Source organism: Diaporthe citri (assembly GCF_014595645.1).
Source record: "Diaporthe citri strain NFHF-8-4 chromosome Unknown scaffold_8, whole genome shotgun sequence".
Taxonomy (NCBI): domain Eukaryota; kingdom Fungi; phylum Ascomycota; class Sordariomycetes; order Diaporthales; family Diaporthaceae; genus Diaporthe; species Diaporthe citri.
The window spans coordinates 2,307,671-2,322,945 of record NW_025064853.1 but is presented as its reverse complement, the minus strand read 5'-3'; the positions used below and the strand labels follow the sequence as shown (position 1 = coordinate 2,322,945).

Below are 15,275 nucleotides of genomic sequence, written 5' to 3'. Positions count from 1 at the left end.
TGATGATGTGGTGGTATCGTAACTAACTCCGTCCTTACCCACAACGCCATACAAACACAGAAACTGAAACAGACATGAACAACATCAAGCTAATCGCTGGCGATCTTGGTCCCGAAGAGCCCAAACACCCTTTGCCACCTCTTGCCCTCGCCGGTGTTGTCCTCCTCGCCCTCTTCGGCCTCCACCTTGACACCGTACTGCTGTATACAGCACGCAAACGGTTTGTTTGAGACCTGGCCGAGGTCCAGGCTATGCCCAGCAGCCTCCTCTTCCACCTCGCCCCCGCCCCCGCCAGAGCTGGGCGGCGGCATCTTCCGGAGGATCCTGTCCTTGAGCTCCATCTTGCGCGCCTCGAGGTCGACCTTGCGCTCCTCGAGGTCGCCCCAGAGCTTGAACATCTGCTCGCGAAGCCTGCCCAGGTGCTCCTCCCCGTCTGCGGCGGACAGGTCCCGCGCGTCGATGTCCGTGAGCAGCTGGGCCTCGGGGTTCCCGACGTGGACCCAGACGGTGGCGGGCCTCTTGTCCTTCCTGGCGAGGGCCGGCGGCTGGGCCTCCTCGAGCTTGAGGGCGAAGCGCCACTCCCAGACGCGGTTGCGGCCGCTGCGCCGGGTGTTGTCGTCCGGGTCCGAGTCCGGGTCGATGTCGTCTGCGCTGTTGTCAGACAGGCAGTCGTTGTCGGTGCGCCGCCGGCTGACGGCAAAGTCCTCGAGGCTGGCCGGGTGGAAGTCCACGACGCGGGCGTGGGTGCGGTCCTTGGCGCAGGTGAAGGGGAGCTCGAGGGATACGGGCTCGTTGGCGATGGTTGTGTGGAAGACGACTGGCTCGAGTATAGAAGAGAGAGGCCTAGGTTTAGCGTCAGGGTTCTCGCATTTGACTGTGATTGTGCATGGTCAGCTAATAAGCGGTGTACTCGCAGAGCCTGGTTCAGACAAGCAGGTGGAAACTTACTCAGATCATTCAAGTCGGGGATGAATTGCTCCTTGCTCTCCTTTGCCTCCACCTCCTCGATTGCCTTCTGTTTTGCGGCGCGCTTTGGATTTACGGCGCGCTTTGCTGCCCGTCTGGTCTTGCTGTTGTCCTTTGGCAAAGACTCCTCGGCCTTCCTCTTTTGCCCACCCTTGGGATGGTCCCTTCCTTTTTCGTAATCCCGCTTCCTCCTGATGGCGTCACGAAGGCGAGGGTCTATTTTCTCGCTGTCGGCCTGGGGGTCTAAGATTTGTACCTTAATTTTGTCTGAGAAGTTCGAATACTCTCTTTCCCCGCGAAGGAAGCCCTCGAGGTTTGTAGAATTGTGGCCGTACCCAATTTGAACTTTTTGTAGGTAAACCCAGGTGCCGATTTCGACTTGGTCTCGGATGAAGTCGGCGTGAGGCTCCCAACATGTGAGCTGTATAGACAGCTTACCGAGGGGCCCATACCATTTGCCGTCGGTGTCTCCAGGCTCTGTCGGTTTCTTGAACTTGCTGGTGTAGCCATATGGGTCGCCATCGCGCACGGGCATGCCATCAGTCCAGTCTGGGCTGTCGTCTGTCTTGTGGAAGAAGCTTGCGTTCTCGGTCCAGTCAGAGGCCCACAGAGATACCTTGTCACCCAGATCAAATGGGTTTCGGACGACCTGCACGATGAGGTCGGCGAACATGCGGTCTTGGACGTCGGCCAGTACGCTGAAACGGTCTCTAACATTCTTGGAGAGCTCGGCTCGGGCGGAAAAGTCCTCTCGGTCAGGGATGTACTGCTTGTCTATGGTGTCATACAGCCATGTGACATACTCATGCTCCTTGTCTCCGGGCTTTCGGCTGACATGGCGGGAGGGGTTTCTGAGGGCGCCCGACGCAGACTGAGATGAGCCCGATCTGGGAATCTGCCTGGCCGCGTAGACGTGTATATCGGTACGATATGAGGTGAGAAGGGAGGAATTTCCCCCGAACATCTGGTGTTTGGCCATGTAGACCACGACGACATCACCGGCCTCGACTGTGGGCATTTCCTCCTTCTTGCGGAAGACGTTGAGGTCGATACCCTCACCGTCACCTTGCGTGGACAGGTCATACAAAGTTAGAGAGCTCTTGTAGTCTACAAGTGGCATGGTCAGTAAATGCAGCCCAGGGGCTGAGAATAGGAAAGGCGTTTCTCACCCGTGCCTCTAGTCGGAATGGGCAGTTTGCAGTCCCTGACAACACCTATCACACTCACTGTTTTCCCTGGACCCTGGCTGTCGTCAAGAAGTTCGCTGATGGAAACCAAGCCTCGAGGAAGTGGTAAGACATCTTGAGCCCTCCTACGGCTCGAGGAATTGGATTGATAACGAGACATGGCGGCGTCAAGGGAGGTGTCAACATGGGCATCAATGGAAACGATGGTTAAACGGTGCGGGTGTTATCTGCTGCCTGAAGAGTTGAGAATGGCAGCTGAAATGACACCAGGTGGATCATGCCTCAAAGAATAGCAGAATGGTCATTGGAATCATGTGTGCTACCTTGTGGTGGTCTCCAATCCGTCTACCAATTTTGTGAATGGCCTCATTCAGCCATGAGACAAGACGCGTCGACGCGCCTGTACAGTGATTGACCCCAGCATTTGCTTGTCAGACAGGCTGTTAGACCATGTATCTTGGTACCTGCCGTGGTGGGCGGCACCTGTTAGGCAGGGCCGATCCAGCATATGTGGGCAGGGGCAAGCACACGAGCCAGTCCTGCTTTGTCTGTTAAGGTGTGGGGGCGGGTACTTGCAGTACCTGCGGACCTGGGAGTCTCCCCTGTGGGAGAATCTGGCCTGATATGTCAGGCTCGCACACCAGCTGGGCATGCCAGCCGTGGAAGGTTCCTTTGAGAGCTGCCAGAGCTGGCGGGTGCAGGTTTCGAAATTCGCCTTCCCTGACTGACTCTTAGCGGCGAGCCCCACTGCAAGCGGCCCAAGCCTCAAGACGCACATGCCCACAGGTGCCCCAGGTGCATTTAGACTCCAGTCTCCCACTTCCCCTCCAGAGCCAGCAGCCCGCCTGCCCGCCCAGAACCGACCCAGAAGCGAGCCCAGAGCCCAAAGCCCACGCCCAATAACCTCTCTGTCGCTTCCACCCATTCCATCTCCAAAATTCTTGCACCGCGACAACACCAAAACATCTTCCTACCCCGTCGTTGTCATCCACCAGACGGCATCAATAGGCACGTACCCACTGCAGCCCATAACTCCCCACCCGCGAGTGTGCATTCTGCAGCCTCTAACCACTTGTCGTCTCAGCAGAGTTTTGGTCTCGTTTCCCACCAAGCCGACAACCGCGTCGACACACGTAACCCAACCCAACCAACCAGCTACCCCGTCCTGCTCTCTCCCCCGCCAGCAAAAGGTCAACACACCCACGTCACAGCATAGCGCAGCAGCACCGCAACCATGGCTGAGCGCTACATCCCCGAGCATCGAAGGACCCAGTTCAAAGCAAAGAACACCTTCAAGCCAGATGAGCTTCGCCGCCGTCGCGAGGAGCAGCAGGTCGAGATTCGAAAGGCAAAGCGTGAGGAGAACTTGGCAAAGCGACGAGGCATCGGCACTGGCGAGAACCGACCTGGTGCCTCCCTGGGCGCCGCCCCCGACAGCGAGGATGAGAACCCTCCCACAGAGTCCCAGGTAAGTCGCCAACAGCCATTTGGCATGGTCCCTTCCCTCTTCCTCCTTGTGCACTCTTGCAATCATGCACCTGTCCACTGCAACACCCAAGGCTCTCACAGGTGATGATGCTGTTGTGTGCTGTCTTCCCCGCGCTATACAGCATCGCCCCTTGCGACGCCTGCCGCCCCTCACCTCACCTCACATGAATCTATCTCCCAGCGAGACAGGCGCGCATCAGCAGCAACCCACCTTTTTGGGCCCACTGCCAATGCCTGTGTCAACACCAGCATTTCACAAACCATGCATGGTTGATCATCACAATATTCCTCTTCAACCCCTCCCAATCAAAACAGATCATAGTCACCTGTCCTTGCCATCGTGTCAATCGCTACACTGCTTCTCTGAGGTCGCCAGCATGCTAACACGCAATAGTTGAGCGAGGACCTCCCTCAAATGGTGCAGGGTGTCTTCTCGGACCAGATCGATCTGCAGATCCAGGCTACCACCCGGTTCCGGAAGCTCTTGTCCAAGGAGCGCAACCCCCCGATCGAGGAGGTCATCAAGACCGGTGTCGTCAGCCGTTTCGTCGAATTCCTCCGATCGCCTCACACTCTCGTGCAATTCGAGGCCGCCTGGGCCCTCACCAACATTGCCTCGGGCAGCGCCGCACAGACCCAGGTTGTTATCGAGGCCGGCGCCGTCCCTATCTTTGTCGAGCTCCTCGCCAGCCCAGAGCCCGATGTCCGTGAGCAGGCTGTGTGGGCCCTTGGAAACATTGCCGGCGACAGCCCGCAATGCCGTGACTACGTCCTGAGCTGCGGCGCTCTGAAGCCTCTGCTTGCCCTGCTCGGGGACAGCCGCAAGCTCAGCATGCTTCGCAACGCCACCTGGACCCTGAGCAACTTCTGCCGTGGAAAGACCCCCCAGCCAGACTGGAACACAGTGCGTTTGAACTTGCCATCCTGGCACCCACTTCAGACCAAGGCCAAAGCTAACACACTGCCACAGATCGCACCTGCGCTTCCCGTGCTGTCCAAGCTGGTCTACTCTCTTGACGACGAGGTCTTGATCGATGCCTGTTGGGCCATCTCCTACCTGTCTGATGGGTCGAACGATAAGATACAGGCCGTTATTGAAGCCGGTATCCCCCGCCGTCTGGTCGAGCTGCTCATGCACGCCTCCACGTCTGTGCAGACTCCTGCGCTGCGCTCTGTTGGAAACATCGTTACAGGTGACGACGTTCAGACCCAGGTCATCATCAACTGCGGCGCCCTGCCCTGCCTGCTCTCTCTCCTGAGCTCCAACAAGGACGGCATCCGGAAGGAGGCGTGTTGGACCATCTCCAACATCACTGCCGGCAACTCGACCCAGATCCAGGCCGTCGTTGACGCTAACATCATCCCGCCTCTGATTCACCTGCTGTCCAACGGTGACCTTAAGACGCGCAAGGAGGCTTGCTGGGCTATCAGCAACGCTACTAGTGGAGGTCTTCAGAAGCCCGACCAGATCCGCTATCTCGTCGCCCAGGGCTGCATCAAGCCCCTGTGTGATCTCCTCGGCTGCCCAGACAACAAGATCATCCAGGTCGCCCTGGACGGCCTCGAGAACATCCTCAAGGTCGGTGATCTGGACAAGCAGGCCGCCGGTGACGCACCTGATGCCATCAACCGTTATGCTCTGTTCATTGAGGAGTGTGGCGGCATGGAGAAGATCCACGAGTGCCAGACCAACGCCAACGAGGAGATCTACATGAAGGCCTATAACATCATTGAGAAGTACTTCTCTGATGAGGACGAGAACGCCGACGACGGCATGGCACAGGCACAGGGCCCCAACGGCACCTTCGGCTTTGGCGCCGGTGCGAATGGTGGTCAGGGCGCGGCGCCTTTCAACTTCTCCAACGCCAATGAGAATGAGTCCATGGAGATGTAGGGACCTCACCATGAACCCATGGTGGACTTGATGTACTAGCAGCCAGATACTGGCCGTCGGCGGACAGACGGAATGTCACCCTCAATTGACGACACAGCACAGGGCCAAGTTGATAACTGCCCCCCCCATTTCACATCACAAAGCGGCGTTGATTGCTTGTTTCCCCCAATCACCTAGGAGAAGACATTTCGCAGACCCCGGCACAGAGAGACGGGGAGGGAAGAATGGAGGGGTTCGGGGAGAGTGGCACAGATGAGAGGAAGATAGAGGTCCTTTGGTAGCTTGAAAGCTCCAGCCTCGTGCATGTTTGGTCAGGGAGAAGCCGCCCAGCTGGGAAGCCTAGGGCCAAGAAGGGCAAGAAAGGCACAGAGGGGCGTCAAGGGTCGATAATGGTAGCTTTAAAGCTCCAACCCTTTGGACACAGGTGAAGGCGTTGAGCCCGGCAAGCACATTTCTATGATGGCCTGGGAGCAACGGGGAATTGGCCCGAGAGGATTATGACTCAGCAGGCACAAGACCAAGAGGACGTCCGCAGGGATTAATCACGAGGCCAAGAGACGGGCTGTCATTGCTAGTGCATGGCAGCCTGAAGGAGTCTGAACAAAACATTGTGTCTCGACCAAGTGGTTGGTGATACAAATGTCAATTCGCCGCACGTAGCCTTTCTAAGGCATCGCAAACACAAGTAGCCCAATAGTTACTCGAAATGCGACCAACCTCACCCCAACCAGTATTTGATGTCTAAGTGACGGCAATGTTGATGGTATCTGTACTAGGGGGCAGCTAAACCTGGCCATCTGTCTAGTCTCCTGACTAGTGGATTCAGGAGAGGTCCCCAAGTTGCTCAAAATATCATATGTGCAACATGTTGGCTTTAATTCGCATATATTATGCTCCATAGTGCTCTTCTCTGTTTCCATTTCTTCACGCACGCCTACCTTGCCCAATTTTGCATCTCTTGGGTTACCAATAAAAGCAGCTTCATTTGTTTGATCCAGAAAAATCGACTGTCCCACGAATCACCGCCTTAACTTGAATCAGCTGGATTCACTTAAAATGGCTCGCAAAAAGGCTTATACGACTTGTTATTTTTGCCACAAGGCTGGGCACATCGAGAAAAAATGCTGGAAGAAAACCCCTGCTTTGAAACCACCAGCAACTTCCTCCGAGGCCCATGCGAAGGGGGGTCCAAATGACAAATTAGGTGAAAGTCATCGGCCATCCCAGCACCACCATTCTTCCCTCGCCTGTAGCCATGATCCCACTGATGATGGCAACTCCGCAGCGGGAGAACAGGAACAACACTGCCCACTTTTCGACTTGCCCAATGAGCTTCTCATGGAAATTGCTGCACTTTTGTGTACACCGGATGAATATGGAAAAGTCTGCTTTGAGTCTATCAAATCGTTTTCTCTGGTTTCAAAACGTGCCCGAAGGGTTACTACGGAGCGTCTACATTTGACTGTCAGCACTTGTTCTCAGGAATTCGGGCAGCTCCTGACAAGAACAGACTTCCTGGGCGAGATCAAGTAAGTCTCAAGACCAACCTGGGCCCATCCAGCACTTTTGCCCTGGGGGCTCTCGGGCATCAATGATGGAATCTTGAGCTAACATTTTCTTGCAGGCAGCTGGTGGTAAAACCTAGGCCCCGCAACACCAGGTCTAATAGAGGCTCATTGAGGTTGAACAGACTTCTAAAACATATGCCTCGCATCGTCGAACTCAGCATTCATGTGGGTGTGCCATTGAGCGGCATTTTGAGACAGGGGCAGCTGCCCACTGTGAGAACACTGAGCGTGCCAATCAATCAGGATGGACAGGCGTACGAGTCGACATCTATAATAAAAGCCTGCCCCGATGTCACCTTGCTCCGTCTGAACCTCACTGGAAGGCCCATTCGGACCGGCGGTGGCGATGGGGTGTCTCGCCCCGGATGTCGAAGAGCATTGGAAGCAGCGGCTTCACTGGGGTCGCTCCGGGCCCTGGAGATTTTTAAATTCGGCAGTGCCTATGGTATTCTGGAAGCGGAAAAATTCGTCAACCTCTTCGGCTACTCTTTTACTGAATCACTTCGCGGTAAGAATGGCTGGGTTCCAGACGATTTGAAAGGCACGTGGAAAAGTCTCCATACATTTGCACTGACGAACGATGATACTAATTCAATGTTTAGTCGTTAGGCAGTACTTTCCCTGTATCTCCAGTCTGGCTCTTTAAGGAAACGTGGGATACGATGATACGAGAGACAGTCATGTCAGGATCTCGGTAGGTCAAAGCCTATGTGTTGTGTTTCAAACGTGAGATTAATCAAAGTTTACACCATCCTAGGATCTCCTTGCCGAATGCGGTGAATTCACGAATCTCAGCAGCCTCACAATGACGACTGAAGCTATTGACGCTTGGCAGTGGGTGGAGGACTATGACAGTCCGTCTTGCTTCTCCTTCGAGAGGCAGGACCAGCACCAGCACCAGGACGAGTTAATCTGGTCAGGCTCAGGAGACGAGAGTTGTGTGTACCCGGCCGTCGGCAAAGCATTCGAAACTTGCGCAAATCTTCGAAAGCTATCTTTCGTTTGGGGGCCGAAGGGGAGGACTTGGGCCACTGTTCGCGGGGCAGGTTCCGAGGACGGCGTGCTCGCGGACCATGTGGTCTTTGAGGAGTGGAAGGTGTGCAAGCTCCCGGGGTACCTGGACTGGGTGCCGGCGAGCATCATCCCCTGCGCGGGCACGACGGCGTGGGCGGCGCTGAAGGGGGTGGGGATCGGGCAGGGTGTTCTAATCCAAGGTGATCGTTGCCCATGCGTTCCATGAATACACAACATTTACTGACAATTGTTTCACAGGTACGGGTGGGGTGAGCATGTTCGCCCTGAAGCTCGCCCAGAGCGCGGGCATGAAAGTCGTGTTGACATCGTCGAGCGATGCGAAGCTGGAGAGGATCAGCCAGCAGTTTGCGAGCCCGTCACTTGTGACGGTGAACCACGCCAGGAACCCCGAATGGCACGAGGAGGTGCTGAGGCTGACCGATGGCATCGGGGTGGACCTCGTGGTCGAGGTCGGCGGCTCTTCGTCCCTGGTCAAGAGCATGAAGTGCACCCGGCGTGGTGGGATAGTCAGCGTGGTCGGGTATCTCAGCAAGCAGGATTCTGGCCAGCTGGCAGAGCTTCTCCCAGTTGTTATCGACAGGAGAGTAGTTGTGAGGTAAGTAAGTAGTTGCCAGCTTTGTGGAGCACGGGGGCTGATCCGGGCACAGGGGCATCAACGCTGGCTCCAAGCTTGACATGGACGACCTCTGTGCTGCCTTGTCAGCTACGCAGATCCAGTTTGACGACATCATTGACTCGATAAAGCCATTTGAAGAAGCCGATGAGGCGATTGAGTATGTGTGGCAGGGCAAGCAGGTCGGCAAGGTCGTACTCCGTCTGTAGATGTTGCCCTATTATCTTGTACATGACCCATGAACCCAACCCCTGGGGACACAATTCGTCACCCAGAAAATCCATGAAGCCATTCTAGCGGAGGGGAGTTGTGTATGTGTAATGGATACACATCCGTATAGGAATCCAATGTGTTTGTCTCCATCACCGCCCCCACATGCCAAGGGATGGGCGTGCCCTTGAGCCGACCCAGGTATCTGCAAATAGAGTCATGCTGCAACTGTATTCTCAATCTGTTGATGCGGTGATATGTATATACATGTCATCAGCCTGTACCTGCATCTCCGCCCATCCAACATCATGTTCGTGTTCTCCTACAATGTGGTGGCACATGAGCAACTTCCGCATCCCTGCGGCCCCGGACCCAGCCAAATGCAGGGCCCCCTCACCTTCGTCGGGGATGGTGCAGCGACAGCTTCGTCTCTGCTTCTTTCCCTGCGCGCACAACACTCTGGTAATACCTCGTTCACGCTTTAAGTCGGCTCGTTGCAATTCTCCTTCCATAGTCGTTCATCTCCCCCTACCCAGGGACGCGTCATTGCCTTCAATCGCTCAGCCTCCACCCCTAGACAAGACCGAGCCGAGATGCTGTCCCGAGCTGGCCGCTTGACCGGCGCGTGGCTGCGGCCAACACTTCGTCTCCGTGGAGATGCAGGCCACATACGCCCCGTTGTGCCTCGACTAGCCGTCTCAGCTACGTCAGTCCTTCCAGTGTCGCCACGTCTCCCACAGTCGGGCTGCCGACATGGCTCTTCAAAGGCGAGGAAACACGCCACGCGCCAGGAGGTGAAGGGCAAAGGCCGTGAAGACGACAAAGATGCCCCCGAACAACCTTCGCAGCCGCCGCCTGGCAACAAGCAGCCGAGCAGTGCCGAACAAATTGGCACACTGGTAAAGGCGGAACCGGCCACCAACCCAAGGGACATTTCTCTCGAGTTCGACAAACTCCACGCGCCAGTCACGTTGTCACAGATTTGGCTCAGAGATGCATGTCAATGCCACCTGTGTGTGAGTGAGTCATCGGGCCAGAAGCGGTTCGCAACCTGCGATATACCGTCCGCCCTCAAGGTCGACAGCCTGAAGGTCCTGGAGGATGGGGGCCTCGAGGTGTCCTGGGCCAACGACCTGGCACTCGGCGGCAACCCGCACGTGTCAACGTACCCGCTCGCTGTGCTACACGACATACTCCTACACCCGGTGCCCTACAAGCGCAACGTATCAGCCCGTGAGATTTGGGACTCCCAGTATTTCGACAAGGACAGTCGGTCGAGGGAGATAAACTACGCGTCCTGGATGGAAGACAGCCTACGTTTTGCTGAGGCTTTCCGCAACCTGCACCACTGGGGGCTGGTCATCATCCGGGACGTGCCTCAGACAGCGTCTGCCGTCGAACAGGTGGCCTCGAGACTTGGCCACCTGCAAGCTACTTTTTACGGGCCGACATGGGACGTTGTCTCCAAGCCACAGGCTGAGAATGTTGCATACACCAACGAGTTTCTCTGCCTCCACCAGGATCTGATGTATTTGAATGAGCCTCCGAGGATACAGATTCTTCACTGCCTCGAGAACGGCTGTGAAGGAGGCGATTCCCTTTTCTCCGACGGACTCCGAGCCGCCTACGACCTGAAGCTTAACAACGAAAGTCATTATCAGACGCTTGCAAACAGCCCCGTAGGTTTTCACTACGCCAAAGGGGGCCATTATTGGCATAATCACCATGAAACCATCACCACTCATTCCAGACGCCGAAACAAGGCAAAGGATACAACTCCAATGAGCGTGCGCTGGTCGCCGCCTTTCCAAGCACCATTCTGGACAGCACTCCGACGAGGCAGCATCACTTCTCCATTTGATCGTCGAGCCGGTTTCCTGGTAGAAAACTGGCAGGAAGCAGCCAAAGTGTTTAGGGACAGCATAGAGGACCCCGTCAATATGGTTCAATTCAGGCTGCAGCCCGGAGACTGTGTCGTCTTCGACAACTGGCGGGTTCTGCACGGGCGGCGTGCTTTTGATACGGGATCCGGCAGGCGCCATCTGAGGGGCACGTACGTTGAGCACCAAGCCCTCAATAGCACGTGGGTACGACTACAGAAAGAAGGCCTGATGTTCTCAGAGGAACCCGATCCTCACATGGAGGAAAAGAGAAGGGCCGGCCGCATCCTGGGGCATTGACGACGATGCTGATGTGGCCGAGCCGTTCGATGGTGCAGGCAAAGCTTGGGATCGCAGTACTGTGACAAAGGAACATGCCTCCGAGTCTGCCGGTTGGTGGCTTGCAGAGCATGGTGTACGTGTGTGTGCAGGCCGGGCCGACAATCATGTCTGGCATCAGGGGGCGTTCCCCAAGAGGGTTTTGGCAGACCACGGTCTGTGTCGTGTTGCAAACAGGCCTCGAAATCAGGGGGTTTTCGAAAGAAGGATGGTTGATTATGGATCTCCAGTCTGGCGTCCCTGTGTTCCGGATCTACGAGGACAGTACCTGGGGCGAATGGCCACTGTTTATAAGTAGAGGTAATTGAAGGACGTTTGTTGGATCAAATTTCTCTCTGCCCAACACAACGAGCAGAGAGTACATGCGCAGATGACTTCCATCAATGGTGGGAAGTAATACTCCGTTGGCGGCTGTCGACAAGGTTGCATCAGAAGCATCAACCCAGCCCATCACCGCACACACATCAACGCCTGGTCCCCGAAATGCTCCTCTACACTGCCCTCCTTCACAAGCATAGACCCGATCCACGTCCTCCCGGCCTCTACCGTGGCCGCTCCAAACTTGACGACCACGCAGCCCCTCACGCTGGCCGCCGACCAGAGGACCTTCTCCCGCCCCTCCATCTCGAGCCTCTCCTCGCGCCAGACCACGTGCGGGTCCCGGGCGCCCTCGTCCTCGGCGAGCTGCCTGGCCTCGTCGGTCCTCCAGTCGCGCGCCCCGATGCGCGGCAGGGCCGCGAACTCGGCCACGAAGAACTCGCCCAGGGACCTGGTCAGCGGCCCGCGCAGGATGAGGGTGCCGAAGATGCCCAAGCCGTGCATCGTGGACCTGAGGCCCCCCGCCGCCGCCGAGAGGGACGCCCTGCCGTCGAGCTTGACGGCGTCGCGGACGAGGAGCCTGCCGCTGCTGCTGCTCTGCGGGGCCGTCGTGCTGGTGGTTGTGGTGGTTGCAGCAGCGCCGGATGACCACCACACCTCGTTGCGCCCGATCCACTTGACCAGGTCCCAGTCCTCGCCGCGGGCGCTGCGGCCCTGCGTCACCCAGTCCAGTAGGAACAGCGATGCTCCTGGGGCCCTGAGGCGGAAGATTTGCGTCTGCTCGTAGACGCTCTCGGCGAAGGGCTGGACCGGGTCCGGGAGCAGGCACAGGGCCGCGCCGTCCTCGACTGCCACGTTCAGCGTCTGGCGGGTGACGATGTCCGGGGTGGCCGACTTGAAGATCTTGGTGTGGCCCTGGGTGACGATGCTGAGGCGGGCATCGCGTTGCACCTGGACGGCCAGGTTGACCGTGTCCCCGCCTACGAGGCCGCCGCCGTAGGAGAGGAGAAAGACGAGGACGGATTTGTCCTGTTGGTGATTTCGGGGAGGCGAGATGAGTTTGAGGGGGTACTGGTAAGTGATGCCCTCGAGGTGCGAGTGGCCATTGGGCAGCCGCTTTACGGTGATTGTTCCATCTCCAGGAGCAGAGGCGGAGGCAGGGAACGGCGAGTTCATGGCGGTCTTATCATGGTCATCTTGATATATCCGATGCAATCAGTGAGAAAGTCAATAGGTAGAGGTGGGCAGGGGTTGAAGAGACCAATATTGGGCAGTTGATGATGTTCAAGACCAAGGAAATAGAGTAGAGACTTGTGAGTGCGTTGAGGACATGCAATACGTTGAAAAGCTCTTTTGGGACGAGGGCGGTATATAAGACATGAGGTCTGATAACCGTATGGGATGAGACTGAATTTCTATAATGCAGATACCATAATATTAGTCAATAAGTAGCCCAATTCGGTACCTAGGTACCCAGTAGTCGGGCCACTAAGAGCTACCCCTGCAGCCCGGTACCTTGCTGTCTCATCGATAACTATTTTTCGGTGCTGCGTCGCCGTCCCCCACCAGACTTTCTTCCTCCTCCCAAACTCGACTGGCATTGATGACTCTTCGGCGAAACCATGAAATGACAACGACTGCCTAGGTCCATTCCCACCCGACCATTCGCTGTCTCAGCACCAACGCCACCGCCCAAGGAACCGACATAGCACAGCACAACGAATATGGCCCCAGAAGGCCGTGGTGCCCCACGCGGCAGGGGCCGTGGCAGAGGTGGCCGAGGTCGTGGTCGCGGAGGAGCCTCTGCTGCTCCAAGCGGTGGTTCTCAGGGCTCAGAGGCCGTGAATGCACCTCCAGCTGCACCTCAAGCCTCAGAAACGAAGACGCCGGCCCAGGACAACGCCGCCGATCCCTCCGCCTCCCAAGCAGCCCCAACTCCCGGCGCCAGCGCAACAAGACCAGCACCAACAGCAAGGCCAGCAGCTGCGACCCGAGGAAGCGGTTCCGGATTTGGAAAGTTCCTCCCCAGAGCTGTGCGGCGGTCACAATTGGACAGAGAGGCGATCGCGCAAAAGGAGACTCAGAAGCTCGAGGACAAGGCGGCGCAGGATGCGCGCATGAAACGCGCAGCACGGGGCCGGGGTGGGAGGCGTGCGCGAGGTGGTCCCGCGGGCGGTTTCCAAGACCGTGTTATTAGGGGTGGCGCTGGTGGTTTTGGGTCGATGATTGAAGCTACTAGTTCTCGTGAGTCTTTGAAGAGTTGCTGATATAATATACAAGATAAGTTACTGACAACAACCAGGAGGAGGATCGAGCGGGTTCGGACGATTGTACGACTACGGCGGTGGAGGTGGTGGAGGAGGCGGCGGCTCAGGTGGCCGCGGCTGGTCCGGCGGCGTCAAATCAGAAGGAGGCAAGGGTTTCAGCGGCGAGTCGAGCCGGCCAACCGGCAGGCGCATGAACACGGATAAAATCGTCGAATACGTTGTCATCGAGGATGAGGAGGAGCAAGTAAAGAGCAAGGAGGGCACGCCAGTACTACTGCCCAAGGGAATGCAACGCCAAGAACCCAAGGAACCGGATCAACCAGAGGTTGCTACTGCAGAGGAAGTCGAAGCCGCGGACAGGGGAGAGGCCGTGGTAACCGTCTCGTCAGGCGACGTCTCGGAAGACGAGGACATATTCTTGAACGAAGATGACGTGGAGATGAAAGACGACGACCGGAAGTGGCCTGGCGCGAAACCGAATCGTCGCGTTAAGATCGAAGGCGAGGAGGTCAACGAGATCGATACTCTCACGACGAAACGGGCGATCAAGAAGGCAGAGGAGAAGGCGAAAGCACTCAAGAAGAAGTACCAGGACCCCGAGGACCAGCTTGCCGCCGAGAATCTGGCTTTCCAACGACGGTTGTTCGGCGTCTCGAGCGGAGAAGAAGACGACGATTCAGATGTCCAAGAGACCAAGCCCCCTCGGAAACCCGCAATCATCGACGGCAACCTCTACATGTTCCAATTCCCTCCTCTCCTACCACCACTTCACACCGTCGAGCGGACACAACAGTCACAAGGCCCCGTTAAAGACGAGCCCAGCGACGACGTGGTCATGCTCGACGCCCCAGCCCACAACTCCGACAATCCGGTCGACCTCACCGCAAACGACGACGCCAAAATCAAGCAAGAAGAGGGCGCCGATGGCAAGGCGCCGCGGGAGCCAGAGGACCAGCCGGAAGGATTCGTCGGCCGGCTCATTATCCGCAAGTCGGGCAAGATGCAGATCGACTACGGCGGCATGCTGTTCGACTGCGAGTCGGGCATTCCCGTCGAGTTCCTGCGCACGGCCGTTCTCACCGAGCTGGACGACGAGAAGAAGCCCGACGGCTACGCGGGCACCGCCTACGGCATGGGCCAGATCACGGGCAAGTTCGTCGCGGTGCCCAAGTGGAGCGACGAGGACGAGTGGAACGTCGGCCCGGACGAGCTCCCGCCCAACGGCATCGGCGCGGCCGAGGAGGACGGCGCGGCGGCTTAGGAAGCCGACCGCGCCGATGCCTCCTTACGGCTACGGTATGGAACGAGCTTTATGGAAAAGAAGCCGCGCACGAGGTTGGCCTATAGGGCGTCCCAGGAGAACATTCAGCCGCGTTATCCACGCCGTCGGCGCTGACGATGGTGGCTATCAGCCTACAGTGGTTCTGGGTAATAAGGAGAAGAAGCGTGCTTTACAGTCTTCGCGGAAGAGCTGGTTGGGTTCAGAACCGGGCTGTCCAGAGGGCAATCA

General features: G+C 57.2%; 6 protein-coding genes across 6 annotated transcripts; 4 read left to right on the top strand and 2 right to left on the bottom strand.

Annotated features, from left to right (window-relative positions):
* Positions 1–89: 89 nt before the first annotated feature.
* Positions 90–2,267, bottom strand: INS49_015000 (uncharacterized protein; the record flags this gene model as incomplete). Its single annotated transcript, XM_043175687.1, has 4 exons — positions 90–874; positions 949–2,073; positions 2,136–2,143; positions 2,194–2,267. The coding sequence occupies 4 exons, from the start codon at positions 2,265–2,267 to the stop codon at positions 90–92; spliced, it is 1,992 nt and encodes a 663-aa protein (XP_043020644.1).
* A 1,120-nt stretch (positions 2,268–3,387) lies between these two features.
* On the top strand, positions 3,388–5,535 carry INS49_014999 (uncharacterized protein; the record flags this gene model as incomplete). Its single annotated transcript, XM_043175686.1, has 3 exons — positions 3,388–3,621; positions 4,036–4,545; positions 4,612–5,535. 3 exons carry the CDS (start codon positions 3,388–3,390, stop codon positions 5,533–5,535), a joined length of 1,668 nt encoding a protein of 555 aa, XP_043020643.1.
* Positions 5,536–7,908: 2,373 nt separating this feature from the next.
* Positions 7,909–8,960, top strand: INS49_014998 (uncharacterized protein; the record flags this gene model as incomplete). The annotated part of the gene is made up of 3 exons (XM_043175685.1): positions 7,909–8,317; positions 8,376–8,733; positions 8,786–8,960. 3 exons carry the CDS (start codon positions 7,909–7,911, stop codon positions 8,958–8,960), a joined length of 942 nt encoding a protein of 313 aa, XP_043020642.1.
* Positions 8,961–9,554: 594 nt separating this feature from the next.
* On the top strand, positions 9,555–11,141 carry INS49_014997 (uncharacterized protein; the record flags this gene model as incomplete). The annotated part of the gene is made up of 1 exon (XM_043175684.1): positions 9,555–11,141. The coding sequence occupies one exon, from the start codon at positions 9,555–9,557 to the stop codon at positions 11,139–11,141; it is 1,587 nt and encodes a 528-aa protein (XP_043020641.1).
* A 489-nt stretch (positions 11,142–11,630) lies between these two features.
* INS49_014996 (uncharacterized protein) lies at positions 11,631–12,674 on the bottom strand (the record flags this gene model as incomplete). The annotated part of the gene is made up of 1 exon (XM_043175683.1): positions 11,631–12,674. The coding sequence occupies one exon, from the start codon at positions 12,672–12,674 to the stop codon at positions 11,631–11,633; it is 1,044 nt and encodes a 347-aa protein (XP_043020640.1).
* A 548-nt stretch (positions 12,675–13,222) lies between these two features.
* INS49_014995 (uncharacterized protein) lies at positions 13,223–15,026 on the top strand (the record flags this gene model as incomplete). The annotated part of the gene is made up of 2 exons (XM_043175682.1): positions 13,223–13,742; positions 13,801–15,026. The coding sequence occupies 2 exons, from the start codon at positions 13,223–13,225 to the stop codon at positions 15,024–15,026; spliced, it is 1,746 nt and encodes a 581-aa protein (XP_043020639.1).
* Between the last annotated feature and the right edge of the window lie 249 nt (positions 15,027–15,275).